The sequence below is a fragment of the Acartia tonsa genome, chromosome 10 (genome assembly GCF_053477335.1).
Source record: "Acartia tonsa isolate MP-2025a chromosome 10, ASM5347733v1, whole genome shotgun sequence".
Taxonomy (NCBI): Eukaryota; Metazoa; Arthropoda; class Copepoda; order Calanoida; family Acartiidae; genus Acartia; species Acartia tonsa.
This window is the reverse complement of record NC_137269.1, coordinates 34,019,875-34,041,995: the sequence shown is the minus strand read 5'-3', so window position 1 is coordinate 34,041,995 and position 22,121 is coordinate 34,019,875. Positions and strand designations below refer to the sequence as shown.

General features: G+C 31.2%; 2 protein-coding genes across 2 annotated transcripts in view; both read right to left on the bottom strand.

The window, feature by feature from the left end:
- LOC145329948 (sodium-independent sulfate anion transporter-like) overlaps window positions 1-4,141 on the bottom strand; it is a 161,094-nt gene extending 156,953 nt beyond the window's left edge. Inside the window, exon 1 of the mRNA XM_080174433.1 lies at window positions 4,057-4,141. The gene's annotated coding sequence lies outside the window, so the exon portion shown is untranslated. The remainder of the gene's footprint in view (window positions 1-4,056) is intronic.
- A 6,476-nt stretch (window positions 4,142-10,617) lies between these two features.
- On the bottom strand, window positions 10,618-21,893 carry LOC145329947 (cocaine esterase-like). The gene is made up of 3 exons (XM_080174431.1): window positions 21,799-21,893; window positions 12,663-12,799; window positions 10,618-12,559 (listed from the first exon to the last, which is right to left on the bottom strand). Exons 1-3 carry the CDS (start codon window positions 21,850-21,852, stop codon window positions 10,699-10,701), a joined length of 2,052 nt encoding a protein of 683 aa, XP_080030557.1. The 5' UTR covers window positions 21,853-21,893; the 3' UTR covers window positions 10,618-10,698.
- Between the last annotated feature and the right edge of the window lie 228 nt (window positions 21,894-22,121).

Below are 22,121 nucleotides of genomic sequence, written 5' to 3'. Positions count from 1 at the left end.
TATATCATAACTTATGAATGTTCAAATAGGAGTTTAAATTATAACAATTCATGTTTTTAAAAATGTGAAGTGTTTTCTTTTATCCGCTAAAATTTAGCACATTCTTAAAAGATATTTAATAGGGTAATATTAATAGACTTATTACCCTTGATGGTAAATCAGACATTATAATGCGTCTAATGTGTTTCCATATGTGTTATGTGCATCTATTAATTTGAATACATATTGTAATTTAGTAAAGATTATTAAAACAGATTTATAAAAATTATATGTGATTTAATGCTTGCTATAGTATTTATATGTTATATTGTTTATATTTATATTGTTTTTATGACGGTTTGTAGGAACACAAAATTTTGCATGTTTTAATAAATCTGCGATACATTCTGCAAATAAACCTGTTTTTTGTCTTCACATAGCACAAAAGTGACATATCAAAAAGAATACTTGAAATTAAAACGTGCCATTTGTGAACAAAACATTTAACACTTCAGATATTCTTTAACAGGGAAATTTCGAAATGTTCGTCTATATTTTGATAAAATGAAAATCTGTTTTTTGGTCAATGCTCTTATGAAATGCATTTTCTCGTATTCATTCGAATCCGGTGCATATGAACCGGTTCTCATCCATACAAAAAACTATGTCTACCATCGTATTATAATCAACTTTCTACGAATATAAAAATGTACAATCATAAGATTAAAACCAGTTTCTTTAGCCCGTGCCTTTGGCACCTCGGGGCTAAAAATACTGTTTTTAATCTTATAATTGTACATTCTATATCCGCGGAAAGCTATTTATAATACGATGAAAAAAATAACTATTATTTCATGAATCACATTGGCTATTAGACTGCTTCTTAACTGTTTTTTTTGTGTTTTTACAATATTAGATGCCATCAAACTCTGCAATATAGTATGCACATCGTTTTAAGGTAGGGCCCAAAAAAATGAAGTATTTTAACTCGTAAATGACGAGTTAATTCAGTAAATCCTTACTATTAGACGTGGCCCCCTGTTATGATTTTTCTCTTTTAACAACAACTATGAGAAAAATTAAGCCTGCAGGGCTTTACTTTGTATTAATTGTCCTTACTTAACCCAAAAAATAGCATTCCAGACAAAATTTAAAAAAATTATGTCAATGTTTATGACGAAAATTGACAATGTAATGAAAAAAAGAGGTCAATGGTTGCATATTTTCGACATTGCTATGTTAACATAAGAGTTATTTTACTTATTTCGACGCTAAGACCAACATTATACATCAATATACATCAAAAAAAGAAGGAGGGGGGGGGGGGAGGGTATTTTGTTCCTTACTCACGATTAGATAGAATTGCACTATATTCATTTTACTTTATACATTTTCATAAATGTTTGAAAAAGTCATGTTTAAAATGAGATGCGTTACACCATTTACACGTTAAAAATTGTACCTACTTCTGTTATGTCAGATGCGCATAAGAGTAAGAGTAAGGGGAATGCTTTGGTCAAAACAGTCGTAACTCAATATCATGAATATTTATGAATTCCAGACAATAATCAAGCAATCAAGAGTTAGTTGCCTGTAATAGTTGGGATTTAAGTTTCTTGGGGCCTAGTATTAAGGTCTTGACTACATTGTTATCAACCTTCCCCAGAGATATATTTTGAGGATAAAAGAGAGGGAAAAATTTCTATTTCAAAAATTTTTGAAGTAAGGGGATGCACTGCCTCCAACCTCTTGTTAGAATTCATTGTGCTTTATTTTAATATCCTCGACAGGTTTTAGGTTATTTTTCCAAAGCTTGAAAGTTGAGCAAAGCAAATAAGAAAGAAGGCAATTAAACAGATACATCCACTCTTTTCTTTAATTTTGTTTCTTTCAAAGATTGTAAAAAAAATATGAAAAATTGATTATTGTAGAATATACGTTGATATTTTGACAGGGGGAAAATTACCGTCAATTTAGATTGCTAACATTGATATCACTTGGTCAATTTGGTCAGTAAGTAGGAGGGAATGGAATAAAGGGGGTTGATGGGGGGGTCGTTGTTATAGCCATCTACAAGTTCACTTTAAGGTAATGATAATCTGGTGTATGATCCAAGTAACAATGAATCCAGCAAAGTTATATCAAAACAGGATTTTGTAGCCTCCCTCAATCAACTCGCAATCCTACATAAGGTTTTACAAACCAGCAGTGTCCAAATCTATCAACCAATCTTGGGAATATATACACATCAATTGTCTTATCTCTTGTGATCCCTTGGTTTTACTTTGTATATCTATGTAATTGTAAAACTATGTCATTATTGTCCAAAGTGGGGGGGTAAAGAGGTCAAATTTTGAGACAGATCCCTTTACCGCCTTACTTTTTTTTTGAAAATACAAAAGATTACCCCCTCAAACATTTGAAATCCTTATATTATCCCTTCAATATAAAAAAAAGCTTAGACATCCCCGAATGTTGAAGTTGTATCAGAGTGCCAATATTTCCTTGTGTCTTGCTTAATTTGTGTCTTACAAATGACATAAAACCAGTAGATTGAAAATGAACACAAAAAAAACAGTGAAACACTATTTCTAAAAGTTATATTTAGATTTAAACCCCTGTTTATTTCATAATATTAAATAAATAAATATGTGTTTTATAATTTTTGATACACTCGAGGTTACAATATTTACATAATACAAAGCGTACAAAATCGGACCCTAAATTAGCCTGCAATCGCGTCGCCATACGATTACGCGCCCAGCGGGGGTTAGTACATACAAATATTTGTAAATCACAAAAAAACATTCTGCTTTTGGAACCATTTAAACAATAGAAATAGAAGAATAGAAGCATATTCTGAACCCTTTTTTTGTCAAATCTAAGAAGGAACATTTCTAGCAGACAAAAGTATTGTTTACTTTCGACTCAAGCTGATGTGGATTCTTAAGAAATTATAGAGTCGCTACTCGATAGTGAGGCAAAATTATTTTTGTGAAAAATCATCCAAAAGCACATTAAAAATCTACAAAAATTAATCAAAATCATATGTTAATAACCCTTTAAGATTTTATTTAATTTTTGTAAATTTTTTTATTCGATTTTGAAGGATTTTTCACAAAAATAATTTTGCATCACCAGCGAGTAGCAAGCCTAACTTTTTTTTTAAGAATCCACCTCGTTACTAAGCTTTCAAATTTAAACGAAATTTTTGGGCAAATAATTCTGATTCCGCAAAGCTTTCTACTAAGAAAATGTACTGTTTACAGCTGACTTTTATGGATGTATGAAATGAAAAAAAACATGCCTTCGTAGCAAAATGTGTACACAATTTCAACCAATGAGATCCAATGTAAATTCCGATGCGATTCTCCAATTGGCTCAATCAGACATTCCCTCTCTTTCTTAGTACCTTTATTATTTAAACATCCTTATTTAAAAAGGGCGGGGTGATTATTTTTATGCTTTAGTATTTGCCCTATAAGATCTCTTGTCACATTTTAAATGTTTTGATGTTTTAAATGACTTAACTCATATTTTTATGTCATCTGTTATCTCAGAAGGTCTTGACTAATTTGACTCTTGCTTTGAGGAAAGCATTTTCCAACATGTCCTTGAAACCGATTAATATCTGCTGGACTAGAACCGGTTCTTAGCTATATTGAAAAATTATTAATATCATCATATTACAGACGATTTTCCAATAATATATTAAGATATAAATCATAAAATTAAAACCAGTTTTCTTAGCCCTGAGTGGCCGAAGGCCAGGGGTAATCTTTAATTGTGATATCTGCAGAAAGCTGTCTATAATACGATGCTATAAATAACTATTATTGGCTCTGATATTGATCATAGCCGAAAAATTTTATATGATATTTACATTGAAAAATATTTCTTATTCACAATTATAACCTTTTATTGAAATCGATACATTATTACCTCCATTTTGTACCCGATTTTCATGTACTGACCAATACATTAGGACCATTTTAGCAACCTAAATTGACACCAAATTTCTCCCTGTCAATATATTCACATAAATACAAAATCTTAAGACTAAATAAAATTACTTACTTTTTCAATCACTAAATAATTGGACGCAAGCACGCACACAGATATCAAATAGAGATCACTTTTCACAGAGAAAGCCAATATTTGACTAAAAATGGTTTACTTTTAATTCTTGTAGTATATGGTTGTTTGTATAACAATCTATCTATCTACGTTTATACCGGCCCTTTTTGCATTGGGGTGGCAGAATATTATATTTTGCGCCCCAACCACCAGAAAAACCTTCTCTTTTTTTAATTTTTGACCAAGTTTTGGTCCATAAAGAAGAAATATTAAAGTTTACTTCAAATTATACGGGAGAGGGAGAAAAAAAGAGAAAGGAGGAAGAAACATTTTGAAAAAGAGGAAAAGGGGGGGGGGGAGAAAAAGAGAGAATTGGGTTTTGTTTTTAAAGACACGCGCGTGCATCCAACCCCCCAACCCCTCCCACAATGAAATAATTGTGCAGTTTTATTTTATGTTATGTTTATGCCTTTTTTGGGAAGGGTTGGGGGAGGTTAGAGGATGAATCTTCTCTCTAAAAAAATGAGATCTTATGGGATAAGACAATGGCTGATAAATTGATGTTCATCTCCAATGATAATACAAAAAATTACCCCTTCTGTATATTACATTTTGTGGTTGAAACGTTTGGTCTTTTAACAAATCAAAATTCAATAAAATTCCCAAAAGTTAAGTTGTTGAGCCAAAATATAAGAAAATGTTTTTTGAAACTTTGGAGACTAGCGTAAGAAACAGCCCAATGTCCCCTAACTCCCTAAAAAACTACAACATACAACTTGTTACCAATTTTTAAAAATAATAATAAAAGACCTATATGACGCGTCCTTTAAGAAATTACAATGTATGTAATATATTAATAAAGTTTTAAAAAGAACATTCAGACAAATTTAAACCTACTCTGTGGATAATTTTGCTCAAGGGTTACTTAATTTCTAAATTGGAGACCAATTTCAAATCAAGGGCCTTTCAAAATTCCAAAATATTTGAAAACATTTTACTGTGAAGGAACTTGTACTCCGCCGAACTACTCCGCTATTAAATATCATTTCAAGATAAAATATTAAACAAGCGCATAATATCTTTCTCTCCCCCCTCCCTTTATTTCTTTTAATATCTTGCTGTTTCTTTCTGGTTCGCTATCACTCCCCTTGTGTTTTGTACTATTTTGCATCAAAACGTTTTTTTCCGATGCACACCATTACAAAGCCATTAAAGTGGCGCAGCTACTCTATAATTATATTAGATGAAATGCTTTTGCATACAGAGGAAATATTTAGGATTGAGGGATTTCACCCAAACAAATTAAATTTGATTTTACCTACCCTACCCTTTAAAAAAGAATAAACAAATACTTGTGAAAAAAAACTTCTAGACAGACAGCAGCCCCTCCATTGTCCAAGCTTTTTTTTTTTTGGGGGGGGGTAAAATTTTTTTAAGGAGGGGGGTAATTTAGGCATAGTTAGGCATATGTAGGCATAGGTAGGCCAACCTAAATTCGTTTGGGGAGGGGGGTAATCGCCCCATAACCCCCCCCCCCTTGGACGTCTATTACAGACAGAATAACTTTTTTTACATTAGGATAAAATTTATGTCAGTTGTGACGTCATAAAGATACAGATCTAAATTCATCTCTTTTTTTAGGGATTTTCTCTCTACTATGAAACTTCTAGGAGGTATGATTAAATTGCACTGTCGGAATTAAAATTGGTTTACTACATTAAAACATATTCAAGAAAATGAAATTATGATATTTTTACAATAAGTTAGTTAAGTATACTTTAACAAATGGAAGCAGCAAATAGTGTCTAATGAAAATGACGTCATACAATACAAATGACCAATAAGAGATCAATATACATTTTACCAATGTTTAATTACACTGTATATTGGCCTATCATTGGTTATTTGTATTGTATGATATCATTTTTAGTAGGCACTATTAACTGCTTCTTACTAATGGATATACAAAATAAGACATACTCTAGTTATTGAGTAGATATGCTTTTAAAAATGTAGAACAAGACTAATACACACACAGAATATAAAATTCAATAAAATATAAAAGAATATACTCTCTCTCTCTCTCTCTCTCTCTCTCTCTCTCTCTCTCTCTACTCTCTCTCCTTCTCTTTCTATCTCCTTCTCTGTCTTTTTACCATGGAAAAAGGAATTAATGCAAAACTTAAATTACAAAACAAACATTTACAATCAAGCTTTCTTCTCCTTCAATAAAACTTTTTAAGAATCAATTCTATTTTCAAATTCCTATTTCTTTATTTTCTAGCTGCGCTTCTAGACGCTTTTAAGGGTGTTAGAGTCGACCCTATATAATTTCCTAAAAGAAAAAGTAAACAAAATATTATAAGAAATGAGGTTATTCTTTTGGGGGTGATTTCTCTGAGAAGGGTTAAAGTACCCTCATCCAAAACCTTCACTTCACCCATAAAAAGCTTCACTATAAAGGCGAACCATAACAGACACTAAGACAAACTGACATCCTGTTACTGTTATCTTTGTAAATGCATTGCGGTGATTTGGCTTCATTCATATTGGACGTACTTATTTTTAAAAATCTTACATGGTCTGTGTGAAAAAGTTAAAAAAAGTTGTTCTTTACAATTTTGAAAATAGTATTTTTTTATTTCTTTATCCTTGAAAAATTTCATCATCTTTCGCCTAAATCTAATTTCAATCACTTTGCTGACTCTAAATATTTGTAAAATTTTCCAGGGATCCTAAAGGATAAGACAATGGACAATAAATTTATATAAATCCCCAGTTATGGATATCAAAATTATTCCTTCTGAAGATCAAAATTACTGATTGAAAAGTTTTGGAAACAACCAATCAGAATCTAATGGAAGTACCCAAAGTTTTGATAACAGGAGAAAGATGATCATAAAACTATAGGTACCAATGTCCCCTCCCTCCTGAAAATTTTCCAAGATAATACCTTTACATATACATACACCAAGCAAATATAGAAAGGAATGGTTGTGATAAAAATAAAGTTTTGCGAAAATCGTAAAGGACAATGGAAATCTCCTTAAAAAAAAAAAAAAAAAAAAAAAAAAAAAAAAATGGGGGGAGGGGTATTTTGTTTTTTTGGGGGGGTTGGGGGTGTCCCACCCCCCAAGAAAATAGCTTAAAACCACCACAGGACCAATAGGTAGATACCCTGAAGAGTAGAATCCGATCGGTTCAGTGGTTACCGAGATCTTAAGGGACAGACAGACAGACGGACAGACAGACATCGTTTTACTTTGTATTATAGATGTCTATCCATTCGTAACGGTTAGCTCTTTTCGTTAATTTAGACATAATATAATTGTATATATAGCTTTCAAACTTTTAATGAAGATTCATACAACAGTTAGGTATAATTTAGAAAGCGTAGCAAATATGTAATCCTTACCATAAGTATCCTTCATATATCATATCTTCATATAGAAAGGACAACAAAGTACAATGTTATATGTGAAATATCTCTATAATCAAGTTATACAAATTTAAGTTTTGGACCTCCAAATTGTTTATGTTTGTTTGTTGGCCTTTATGAATAATGTCATCCTTGTTAACAAAGAATAACTATTCTAAGTTCAGGGTCGGTGCTCATGTTAACCTAATCGTTAATTCAACGATATACAAGATGTTCTATCCATTTCATACTTTGGTGATTAGGTACAATTGAAACTCATTAAATCATTAACAGAAAGTCCGGGCATACATTTTAAACATATTTATCTGTCCCAAAAAATTCTAGGTTCTTTGAAGAACTTATTTTAGTTTTTTTAATACCTTAAAAAATATGTCGTTCTAATAGGGCATGGATAGAAAAAGTTTTTTATCTATATTAACAAAAAAGACCAGAAATACATTCAGAAATTTAGGAGATATTAATGGTAAATTAAAATAGTTTGATGAGAAAAACTTATAGTATCTTACAAAATTTGAACGTTTAGATTTTTAGATTTTTAAATCATTTATAAGAGTTCCTGATCTAATATGCTTGTAAATTTATAAATATATTTTGCTTAGAATTTTAAAAATATGTATAGTCTCATTATTATAAAATTAAAAAGCACTGCCAACCTATCTTTTTTCTCTTACTCTGATTTTCAGCTTTGATATTTATGAAACTTGCCATCCTTCATAAAAAATACAAATCACAATTTTACAAAAACACGAAATTCTTCCAACTTCTGCTAATATATAATACTAATCATATTGTAATTAAAAAGAAAATACCAAAGAAGTAGTTTAATGAATAGATTACAATATATCAGGTATTTTTTAAAAGCGAAGCTTTTCTATAATTAGGGTCGGTCTGTACGTCCGTCCGTCCGCGACGGATAGCTTTTTTCGTTAATTTAGGCATGTTAGAATTGTCCTATCGATTTTAAACTTTGCATTTTGATTCCTGTTGTAGTCAGGTACGATTTAGAAAGCGTAGCAACTCTATAATCATTACCAGAGTGTCCGTACATCAATTTTAAATATGTTGATTTTTTTACTTTTTTAAAAACAAATTTGTATGTGATCTAATTATCCGATTGATCTGATTTTAGGTAAACTGATATCCTGAGATAACAAAATACAATATTATAAATGAAGCAACTCTATAATCCAGTCCTAAAAATGTAAGTAAACATAAACATTATCCTGTATCAAGCAGTATTTCAACAAATTTACTTACAATTTTGCTATGACTCATATACATTTATATTCTGATTATTCAGTTCTGATACTATACAAGTGTTAATGTCCGTTGGTCCTACCATTTCAGTGCTTCGCTTTTATGGATGTTGTCATCCTTGTTTATAATACATGTTGATGAAGAAAGAAAACACCTCAACATTCATGATAAGCGAGGGACAAAAAATGAATTATAGAGCAAACAATTCAGAGAAGATGAAATATCGAAACCTGCATAAAAAATAATATGTTTTATGACCAACGAAATGAAGGACAAAGTAAGTATTATACTGAACTAAAAAAAAAACAATGCAATATATTTCAAATAGCAGCCAAGAAAAGCATACAGCCCAATAGAGTTATAAAGTATCTTCTCTACTTAAAAAGTACTATATACTTGATGTTCACTGAAATGGAAGATTATTTATAACAAGAACCCAGTAATAATGTCGGACTGATTATGACGTATGACGTAAAAAAAATTAGCCAATGAGAGGCCTTTATTGACCAATGGTAAAATTAATAGTGGCCTCTCATTGGCTAATTATTTTTTTCCGTCATAATCAGTTCGACACTTTTACTGGGTTCTTATAACAAAGCTGAAATATATTTAAGGACAGTATATTTGTTAATAGCAAGCAGAAAAAAGATCAAATTTGCAGTTATTTTGTTTTTCTGAATGTATATATGGCATTTTTCATTTCATGGCAGTTTTTTACAGGTCTGGGTTTTGTTTTAAAAAAAAGGTGTAGGGCGTTTTGTGTCAGCTACATATTAGTTCTAAGGATTTTACCATTTTTATCTAATTGATATAACAAAGACTAAATAGATAAATTTACACAATCATAACCAATTTATAGTTATCCATTTATCTATCTAAACAATGACTACTCTATTAACAAGGATATTTACATCCACACAACTGAAACTTGATAATGCCAAAATTTTGGCAATAATGAAAATTATGAGAAATAAAATAGGTAAAAAATATAATATCAAATATTGTACAGTTCTCCAGACAATGATGTTAGAGTAGCTTCACTTCTTAAATGATAATTATTTTTTTTATTGATTAACATAATATTTTTGTACATTAAAAGACTTTTATATATGCCTAAATTTACGATTAAAGGAAGTGTTTAGAAGAATGGCGTATATTAGCGTAACAAAGTTTTGTTTTTAAATATATCAAGTAACATAATATTAAACAAATTTAAGATTAATAAAACAATAGATATTTCATTTAAATTTCAAATCTAATTGTGAAGAAACTTACAATAGTACATATAGCTCATGGTAGCGCAGCTTCTGCATAGCCTATGTATGAACAATTCCCCTATTCTCTACCCTTCCAAGAAATAAGTTCCATGTTAGCAAGCTATTTCTCTCCTGTCATAATATCCACTTAAATTCTACATCCATTTTAACATAATACTCACTTGTTTCAAATAAAGATAAATGTTTAAATGTTCCTGTTTTGTAGAAAGATAAATTACACATGGTGAAAATTACTTTTCCTATTTGATCACACATGTTCTCTACAATCCAATAAATTTAGAAAATGTTTTTTAACAATTTTCTTTTTTTCAAATTGTTTAATAGAAACACAACTTATGTAAGAACAAGGTTTCACAGCAAAAAAAGGTTTGTGTTAAGGGTTAAAATTGTCCTGTTCCACAAAAACTACTGGTCCGGTATAGGGACTAGTAAGTAATATTACTGTGCAACAATATACTGTCGTTTACAATAATAGATATCAAAGTAAATTATTTACATCCCATTTTTAGTGACTTGTGACAAAGGTATATGTTTTGAATTTGGAAATCTTTAGATATAGAGTAGCTGTGATCTTAAAACTGTGTTATATAATCACAAACTATATTAAATAAATGGTTACAATGAATTCACAAACCATTGTAAATATATATTTGGTTTTAATAAAAAAATCTAAGGTATCTGTCCATCTCTGAATTCTTCTAAAGCAATATGATATTCTCTGGTGTAGTCTTTCTTCAATTGAACTATGTTATCAATTTTCACATATGAAGGATCCTTTTTGTCCCAAGCTTTCAGACCTAAACCAGGCTCCCCAGTTATGGCAAAGTTGGTCCAGAGCTGTGCAATATTGGAAGCAACAAATGATTCTTCTACATTCAATTCACCAGTTAGGCAGTCATGCCATTTAGTTCTAAAAGCACCATCAGGTAGTGTCAGACAGAATACAGCATCAAGGTGAGAAAGGCATTCAAGAGCATCAAGTGCTATGTCAAGAACATTGCACCAGACAAGAGGTATTTCAACATCAAATAGGAACATGGATTCATCCCCATGTGATGTACCTGGATGACTCAAAAAGGCTTTGTCCCTGGGATTCATATACTGAAGATGGAACAAAGATTTGGGTGTATTAGAATAGTCAAATGCATACCAGAATGAGGGGGAGTGCTTTGAGTTTTGGATAACCATTTCATATGCATTAGCTTTGAAAAAGAAGACACTAAGTAAATCTTGAAGGCCAGGAATCATTGCATAAATATCACCTATCTGTCCTGGATCAAAGTAGTCATTGACAACAGTTTCCTTAAAACCATAATATTGAGTGACTTCCATAGCATCCATCAGCTTGGCAACTGTTTCATACTTCAGAAAATCTTCATCTTCTTCTAGTCCATTAGGAGTAAAGTATTCATTATATAGAACAGTGTATACATATGAACCTTCCTTCTTATTAGCTCCAAAGAAGATAGGCACTGATGAGTAGTTTCCAGAAAAAAGAATACTGTGTGGGGTCTGACCCTTCTCATAAAACTTTTGTGTTCCTTTTGTTTGAGCACAAGGACTGCTTGCACCAAAACCTAGCCTTGCTTCTAATCTTTCATTAGAAGCATATTGACCATGAGCATGTGATATTTCAGAAGCATCAAGATTTCTAAGACAAGCTACAGCATCATCAGGGTTTTCCTGATCACAACCAGCCAACCTGGCAACCTCTTTACTGCTTTTCTCTGGGTGATGATCAAAAGCCCATGATGCTAATGGTGAGCCAGATGATCCTATTCCTCTTGCAAATAGACCATCAGTGCTGTCAGACAACATAAGATGACCAATTGTTGCACTTCCAGCTGATTCACCAAAGATTGTTATCTGAGTTGGATCTCCTCCAAAATATTGAATGTTGTTGTGAACCCATTTCAGAGCAGTTACCATATCTAACATTCCCATATTACCAGGTGCTTCATCACTGTCCATGCAGAGAAAACCAAGAGCATTAAGTCTATAGTTGATAGCAACTAAGACAACATCACCATATGCCATAAGACGCTCAGGGCCCATCTTGATCTGAAAACCTGATGAGAATCCTCCACCATGAATGTAAAACATTACAGGTAGCTTAGGGTTTGCAGCACCAGTTGGTACCATGGGAGTAGAAACAGCCAGGTGAAGGCACTCTTCAGCTACACTGAAATCAATGTCAAGAAAATCATGTGCAATATCTTTGACCTTCTTATCAGGGCTTAGTGTTCCAGTGGGTACCTCAACAAGGATCTCAATAGTACGCAGCAAGGCAGATATGATCAAATGTGGTACAAATCCCTCAACTTCACCAGGTAGAGCAGATAACAGGAAATCTTCCAGAGTTGAGTCAAATATTTGAGTGTAATTTGTGAGAGTTCCCTGCTGACACAATGGTCCTGTTTTGGTAGCATCAAAAGGTTCACCTCCAGGCTGACTATATGGTGTAGTACGTACCTCTGATAGCTTGAATCTATTTTGACCAGCAATTGAGTTTTCAGCATACGGAATATCTCTAAATATTAAAAGAATTACTAATTAAGTAAAACCAATTGAAACACTAACCCTCCCCACCTTCCTTTATTTAATATGCTTTGAACGTTTAAACTAATCTATACCTGAACATGTAGATATCTCTGCCTCTGTGAGGAGCCAGATCATACTCCCAAGCTTTCTTGATGACACCCTTGAGTTGACCCATTGGACCAATATTGGCCACTATCTCTGGGAACTCCTGCAGCTTGAACCCACCACTATTCAGTAATTAATATATTTTATGCTCATGTTAATAATCTTAATAATAATAATAATATCAATAGTATAGTGCAGGATTGTAGGAGTTATACCTACACCTAATCTTCAGTCAAATATAAGGCTTCTCTTAAAAGTGTAGTGCATACTTTTTTTCTGTTTTATATATTGGAGTTTTTAAATATGTAATGATTTTAACAGAAACAAAAGTATAAGATTCATAACTTTTTCCTGTTCAAAATTATATTCAGACTAATAACTATAGAAACTGACCCTTTGAATAAATAACTTCGTCAAAAGGTCCTAAATATTCTAAGTAATATTTCTGTTACATGTGTTTTATATCAAGACATTTCCTCGCAGCTCTCTCAATACACTTTGCAAATATAACCTATAGGCATATACAGAATGTTTTAAGTTACACTCTAAGTTTACCATTACTCAAATACAATTTACTATGAACCACTTATGTATCTAACTGGAAATTTTGTATATAAGTGTGGTTTACACCTTGCATGGATCAATTGTATTTATACAAAAACGTTTGCTTTATTTTAACTAAAAATTGCTTATCAAGTTGGAAAATTAATATATATTTTATACAGATGAACAAATATATATAAAGTTATACATCTATTCGTAAATAGGAGAGAAAGCTTGAAATCCTTAAAGATAATGGGGTTTAATGTCTGAATTTCTGTCTGAATTGAAAGATTTCGTAAACAGAACTAACTACACTTAATTTAAGTAGCTATAAGTATGTGTATTTGTTATTTGAGAAATGGGAAAAAGAAATGCAAAAATATTCAGAGATATGGCACTGAGAAAACTAAGACTTACAAAGTAGCTTTGCTACTAAAATATTTATGCTAGTTGTATGAACATATTGATAAAATATACCAAATTTATTTTTTGCAACTGCAAAAGAAAACAAAATAAATGTGAATGCTTTTTCATAGCCGCACTCGATTTGCCCTGTCAACTTTTGTGGTGTTGCTAATTTAATCACACTTGTTTCTCTGCCATTCTATAGGGTCCGTCCGTAAGACCGTTCATAAAGGATAGCTTTTATCGCTAATTTAGGCATGTTAAAGTATCCTATCAATTTCAAACTTGGCTTGATGATTCCTCTAACAGTTAAGAACTTCTAGAAAGCGCTACAAGTTCAAAAAACATTAAAATAAATCTTCACAAAAGAAATCAACTGTCTACTTTTAATTACAGCCCCACAAACTTTTAGAATACAGCTATTATGACAGACGATCATTTGAAATTATAGAATTGCTTTGTTGATACAAATGAACCTAGTCCTATAACTTTATTCCTGATTTTATACTCTTATAACATTGAATATGATATCATAAACGACCTTTAATGTTACATCTAATGCATATTACATAGATTTAAATTGACATGAACAGGAATCATAATATCCATATCAGCGAATCTCAACAAAGAAGAGACAAAAACCATGCTTATACAGTAAACAAAGAAGAAACGAAAACATGCTTATTAAATAGCCTGGATTTTAAAATTGCAACCATTGGAAAAACTTTATATTTTAATTGTCAAAAAGTTACTATATATAAGTTTTCAAAATACATTTATCTGAATATCTATAGCATTATAGGTAAATAAATGAAGATGTTTTAATGAATAATTAAAATTTAATTTTTCACTTAAAGTGCCTTGTTGATCACATAAACTCCCCTTATCCTATTTTTCAAAATATTTTTTTTAAATGTTGGTGTACTGGTAGTGTTTTTGTTTTTTTGTTAATAACTATTGGTCAGGTTAGAATGGCATTGAATAGTGAACATCTGGATAGAAGATTATTATTTCGTTTATTATATATCCCTGTTTACATTTGAAGATATTATACATACATGAGTATATATTCTTCTCATTTACTCTATTTCTTTACAGGGTGATAAAGATTAAAAATAGAAATAGTCAACACACATTTATTTTCTTCATAATTATATATGCTATACAGTACAGAATTGTACACAAACGTATGTGGGGTTAATACATTTACTGTCCATTATCATATCCCCGTTTCCCTGATTTCTATGTGATATTAGGTTTATGGGTTATGCATACTTGAATATGAGTTAAGCCATTTCATAACTCATTTTATAATCTAGAATACAAAGTAGAACGATGTCTGTCTGTTTGTTTGTCTGTCTGTCTGTCTGTTAGTTTGTAGCGAAGGATCTCGCTAACGGCTGAACCGATCGGGTTCTTTTTTTAAAACCTCTTGGGGCAAAGCCTCTAGAGGCTAGGGGCGAAGCCGCTACTTATTTTATAAGAAACTAGTTGAGGTACACTAAAGAGGGGCAAGATTTATTTATTATGGAGGTAGAGGGTTTGACAGACTTTTTTTATAGGGGTCAATTTTTACGCTAGGGTTAAAAACCATCCTTTAGAATAGATTAAAGCTGCCAGGGACTTTTATAAAATTTTCTAATATAAATCAAGATCTAAAAAAATGGTACAATAAACATATTTTTTAAGGATATTAAATTCTATTAATGTATGTAATTGATGAAGGTTGCGTGATTAAAACATATGAAACAAGAAAAATACTTCTATTACTTTTATTCAAATGTCTATAAAACTACGTAGGAAGGTTGTAGTCGGAGAAGCAAAATATCTCTAAGAAACATATATTTGAAATATTCTTATTTGAAAATTAGACTTCTTCCCTCAAGATGCCTTATGCTTTTGAGAAGAAGATAAATTTTAAATATTGGGAAATTTTTCATTGTTTTTTATTAACTTTAAGTCAGATTATATCAGATTAGGGCACCACAGGTAAGAGCCCCTCGCAGGGGCTAAGCAGAAAAAAAATTAAAATTTCTTTAAAACATGAATATGTTAAATAGGAAATATATTATAAGAATTATAAAAAAATAAAGTAAAATTATTTTCTATTTTCATCATTTCCTCAATATAAATTTATTGTTTCGCAAACGATTTTGTTTATCATCTCCGTTGGTATATTTTGATAGAAAAGTGTTGTAACAATACTGTCAACATTTTGGCTCACAAATATACAGGCGAACCCCTTCCTGGAAAACCCCTATGACGAATGAAAAAAAGACATTTGGTGGTAAATGGTTGGTTCTGCAATCCATTTTTTTCACAGTTTTCAAACTTGTATTCCAAGGAATGGCATGTTTGTGGGGGTATTTAAGTGATGACAGAGCTTTTATGCCGGGAGGGAGGGGACAACGGGCTGTTTGTTACACTAGTCCACAAAGTGTTTTGATAAATGTTTCTTACTCGTTGGCTCAACAACCTTAGGAAATTTTATTGAATTTTGGTTGTTTACTTGCTTTTTTAAACAAGTGTCCAAACGTTTCAACCACTGATTGTAATTTACAGAAGTGGCATTTCTGTGTATCATCATTTGGGATGTATATAAATTTTTTGACAATTGTCTTGGCACTTTCAAGTATGATATTTTTTTAGTCTCCATGGTAAGGTTAGGTTCAGCAGGGGTCCAAAGAACTATAACTAGGAATAGTTAGCCATCATTTTAAAATTCATAATATCCTCTTCAAGTATTGAGGGATTCTAAATATCTTAGATTTGAAAAATCTAAAGCTATACATCATTCTTTCCTTTTTTTTCATTGCTAAACTATTTGGTTATATTTTTTTTTTTTAACAAGGACAATTATGTTTATGATTAATTCAACATTAAAAGTCAAACAAAAAAATTAGTTACAAATGTAATTTGCACTAAGCCTGAATATCTTTGGAAATAAATGACTTGTGTATTACCATAAAGACAAATCAGAATTATATAGTAGCTCTACTCCAAAATAGAATATTTAGCCAATTTTGCTGAGTTGATGGGAATATACTGTATCATTTAGACAGACAAATGGCAATAAAATCTTCCAAGAAAGACTCAATAAATCTGGAAAAAATACACATTAAGGGTTTTCTATCAAAACAACATTTATGTTGGAAATCTCCTTTTTTTATTTTAGATTTATGTCAGAGTGAAAGGCAGACAAAGCCAAAATTGTTTTAAAATTGTGTCAAAGCTGATCCATGTGTCGTAATAAAATAAGGTAGATGAGAGGAGAAGTAAGAAAGGAAACCCCTAAAAAGTGATGTATAGTCCTTCATGTTTATGACGTCACATGGATATTTTTTTTTACAAAGTTTTAACACAATTTGGGCTTTGTCTGAAAGGCAAAGCAATTTAAAATACTTTTTCAGAATTTAGACTTGAAAGTGAACATATTTTAAATGATGCATTTTACATAATTGAAAAAAATGTATGAAAAAAAGAGAGGTTTTGAAAATTATCTTTATTTAATGGCATTTTTTATCCTAAAATTTTTGGATTAAAGCTATCTGAATTATTAGGAAATTACTAAAGACCGAACCTAAAAGCTTTAAAACGACTAACCTATTCTAATAAAAAAAACTCATTAGCAATTCATCACTTCATTTTTAGCACATAGAAGCTGCTACATAAAGGTTTACGAATTGTAACTTTTGTGGCTATTTTTTTCTTCAAATTAGCAGTTTTGTACTGTACGCCAAATTATATGATCTGGTAATGTGGCTCTTTTTATATAAAAAGCGGGTACATATATGAGAAGAGTAAAACTTTAATATAAGAATAAGTAAACTTTAACTTCCAAGGTTTTTACCATAAGGAGGTCCAGTAAATTTTAACTCCCAAGATTATTACCTCAAGGAGATCCCTTTTCAGAACCCTTAGAAGCTAGGGTCTTAGGCGCTAGTCCTTAACAGGAGGTAAGTTTATTTAAATAAATAGCTTAAACCCATCCTAGGAATTATGTGAAGATTACTTTTAAAGAAGAACTCAATCGGTCTAGTGGTTATTGAGATCTGAGAACAGAGAAACTTTACTAAATTTTTCAATAGGCTGTAAAAAAGCTTTGCTATTAAGGTACATAATAGTCTTTAAATTCTTTTTCATTCACTTATCCCCTGTTCCCTGCAAGGCAATCTTGAGAATTTTATTAATGCAAAATACTGGAAATAGACATTTAACAAAAGTTTACCAAGTTCTGAGAAAACTGTTTTCATAAAGTTGTCCAAAATCAAAGATTTAGATTTGGTTTCTTTAAATGTTTAATTCTTTTATAACCTGGATAATTGTGTTCATAAGAAGCGCAGCAATATGAGGATAACAACGTTTTAATTACAATAACCTATCGTCTGTTCGTCTGTCTGTCCGGCCTGCTAATGATCTCAGTAACCGCTGAATCGATTGGGCTCTACTGTAAAGTAAAAAAAAGCTACTGGCTATTTTGTGGTTTTAAGCAAAAACTAAAAAGGAGGATGCAAATCCTCCCTCCCTCAAGAAATTTAAATTACAGTTTTCTGTTCTTTGTTGTTTTCTAGTTTTTTTTCTTTTCATAAAACTTATATATGTTACTGGCCCTAATGTAGAATTTAAAACTTTATTTTGTTTTTTTCCATCTTTATATTCAATCAGCATGTTTTAATTTATAAATTTCCATCTAATGGCTACACCCCTATCCTCAACGGAATGCACTATTGTTTTGGTTAGGGATAACCCATGTCAACTTAAAATTTAATGAGAGTATTAAAAGCACTAAAGTAAAATAAAGGGTTTCTAATGTCTTTTCTTGTATATATCTATTCAAAACCAATTAATATCATGTCGATTAGAACCGGTTCTAATCAATACGAAAAAAAAATATGTCTACCATCGTATTATATTCAGTTTCCTACGAATACAAAAATGTACAACCATTAGATAATTGTACATTTTATATCCGCGGAAAGCTGTTTATAATACGATACAAGAAATAGCTATTCCAGTATGGCTTCTAAACCTATCAATATCAGTTCTCAGTCATACTGAAAAATCATGTATAGCATCATATTACAGACAATGCTCAAAATATATAGTTCATTATATTTTATTTTATTAATTGCGGAAAGTTATCTATAATACGATGCGATAGATGACAATTATTAAAAATAGTCTTGAATCGTTCTTAAATGAATAGTATTGGACAGAATAAAGTAATTCTTAGAGGTTGGGTAATAAGAATATTTTTAAAAATATTTAATTATGTTGAAAGACAAAACCAAGCACGCAAAACTTTGTCCATAATTATAAAAGCAACATGCATATATTTATCTAAGTTTTATCTAGCCCACCCCAAACCATGTTTCAATAAATAAAAGGTAAAGTTTTAAAATTTTGTTCCTATTTCCATTTGACTGTGTAACAGTTTCGGATAGGCCCGTTTGTACGCTAGATGAATAATAATTAATAACAGTAGAGTCATTGTAAAGGGGTTAAAAAACCTATGTACCCGCGGCATTGGCGTGTGTCCTTTTACTTTCAGTGTGGTGTTAGGTTTAAGTTTTTACCAATATATGTCATACTAGAGACGTTAATCTTCTTTCTTAATTAACAGTTGCCAGCAATAAAAAGTAAACTGAAGTAGCTGAATTGTACTAGCCTGTAATAAGAAATACTCTCAAGAAGTTATAATATCTAGATAGCTGTATTTTACTGGCCTGTAACAAGAGGTACTCCGAAGGAGTTATACCCCTCTAGGTAGCTGTATTGTACTGGCCTGTAATAATAAGCACTCCCAAGAAGACATGCCCCTCTAGATAGCTGTATAATTGTACTGGCCTGTAATAAGAAGTACTGTGAAGTAGTTATACTCCTCTAGGTAGCTGTATTGTACTGGCCTGTAATAAGAAGTACTCCCAAGTATTTTTACCACTCTAAGTAGCTGTATTGTACTGGCCTGTAATAAGAGGTACTCCTAATGAGTTATACCCATCTAGGGGATCAGTAATATTTGACATAAAATCACTTCACATAAATTCATTTCACATAAAACGTTTCACATAAAGTATCATTTGACATAAACTCATTTGACATAAAGGTACATTTGACATAAAAACGTTTTACATAAACTCATTTCACATAAAGGTACATTTGGCATAAAGGTACATTACACATAAAGGTACACTTGACATAAAGGTACATTTCACATAAAGGTACACTTGACATAAAGGTACATAAAGGTACACTTGACATAAAGGTAAATTTGACATAAAGGTACATCTCACATAAAGGTACACTTGACATAAAGGTACATCTCACATAAAGGTACACTTGACATAAAGGTACATTCCCATATAAATAACCACTTAAATAGTGGATGTAAATATTCTTTTTTTCTCCCTGAGGTAGTCATTTTTTTCCCCGGTATCTCATTTATTTCCTAGTATTATTTTTTTTCCTCGAGCATGGCAACCGGTAAACAGAATCTCAGTTCTGCACCACAAGCCTTGCACGACTGAAGTTCCCATGTCTATACAGTCATATTTATATGAAAATATTTTTAGAAGATTTTTGAAGTTTTTTTTTGAAGATTTTAGAAATTTTTATTTATTATTAAAAGAAAGCAAAATTACCTTGGGGAAAATCTTCAAAAAAAAAACCTCAAAAATCTTCTAAAATTATTTTGATATAAATATGACTGTATAGACATGGGAACATCAGTCGTGCGAGGCTTGTGGTGCAGAACTGAGATTCTGTTCACCGGTTGCCATGCTCGGGGAAAAAAATGACTACCTCAGGTACACTTTGAAACGTATCTTTATGTGAAATGTTTTATGCCAAGTGTACCTTTATGTCAAATGTACCTTTATGCCAAGTGTACCTTTATGTCAAACATACCTTTATGTCAAATGTACCTTTATATCATATGTACCTTTATGTCAAATGTATCTTTATATGAAACGTTTTTATGTGAAGTGTACCTTTATGGCAAATGTACCTTTATGGCAAATGTACCTTTATGGCAAATGTTTTTATGTCAAATGTACCTTTATGTGAAGTGATTTTATGTCAAATGTTTTATGTGAAATGAATTTATGTCAAATGATATTATGTCAAATACTACTGATCCCCCTCTAGGTAGCTGTATTGTACTGGCCTGTAATAAGAAGTACTCCCAAGGAGTTATACCCTCTAGGTAGCTGTATTATACTGGCCTGTAATAAGAAGCACTCCCAAGGGAACAATAAACAAAATATATAATCAACAAGCCCAACAGAGGCTGTAGGGTAAAGTAAACGAAGCAAAATCTGATGTTTAGTTGAGCTAAAGATTATATGGCTAAAAAACTTAAAGTGCTTTTATTTAAATCTTGATTTGCAGGTTTAAACCAACACTGTTCAAACATTTCAACAACAATGTGAATCTGCAGAAGGGGAAATTTTGTTTATCAATTTACCGTCCATTGTCTTATACTGGGAGAAAGTTCCTTCTTATATTCTTACCATTCCACCTTATGGGCGGACTTTGAAACTATTGAATTGGTTCACTTTTATTTATACATATCTTACCAATGTCTATCATTTACTTATCCCTGCTTTCTAAAAAAGGGTTGAAACATCTTTTATATTCTAAAGCCTACAGAATGATAAGTATTTCTTTTAATTCAACTAAACAGTTCTATAACTTTCAATGTGGAAAACAGTAACAAAAATTTCTTTAATTAAGAAAAGCAATGCTTGTAAAATAACAAGGATGATACTGTCCACAATTAATAGAGAACACAAATATGAAAGACTGAATATATGAAATTAAATTATATCGCCTAAATAAACTATTTTTTATTGTTTAAAATTTGTCGTTTGCTAAAAAGTACAAAAAGAACAGACTGCTGTGTTATATTGAACGGTTTCGAAGCCTTACTGGAGTATCTCATTCTAAATTCTAAACGGACAGATTCTCTTTTTTAAAATTTAATTTACACTTGTTGGAAGGAAAGTATATTTTAATCTCGGCCCAAGCCGCTTCAGACATAAAGCTGTTAAAACTTTTTCTACTGCTGCTATGTAAGGTAAAATTTAGAAGAATGCCTGGGCCTAGTGATTATGAAAAAATATAATTTCCTTGCTTTTTTCAATAATTTTAGAGCATAAAATAAATTAAATTCCTGCATATTGAGACAAAAAATCCAGAGTAAAGAACGAGTAAGCTTCGCATTACCATTTTTATCACCAACTAAATATTTTAAGTTTATTTTCTAAACATAAACGTCACTTATTTATCAGGGATTAGCAGACACAGCCCATTTTTAAAGATTCAGCTGCAAGCATCTTTTTTTGTAATGTTCTGCAGTTGGCCTCTTTTCCCTTGGTTTTGTCTAACAGTAGCCAAATAGAAGCTTTTTGTGCACAACTTATGGCTGTCAGTAAGCTGCAGCCTTCTAATTTTTGCTTATTTTCAACCATAACAAAATATAAATAAATCTACATACT

Bases quoted from the DNA above. Each gene is read 5' to 3' on its own strand.
- LOC145329947 (XM_080174431.1), bottom strand. From the start codon at position 21,852: ATGGTAATGCGAAGCTTACTCGTTCTTTACTCTGGATTTTTTGTCTCA. The intron at 12,800-21,798 runs AGGAATTTAATT...TAATTACTGAAT, and splicing joins GATTTTTTGTCTCAATATGC to AGTGGTGGGTTCAAGCTGCA. The intron at 12,560-12,662 runs GTATAGATTAGT...TTTAATATTTAG, and splicing joins AGAGATATCTACATGTTCAG to AGATATTCCGTATGCTGAAA.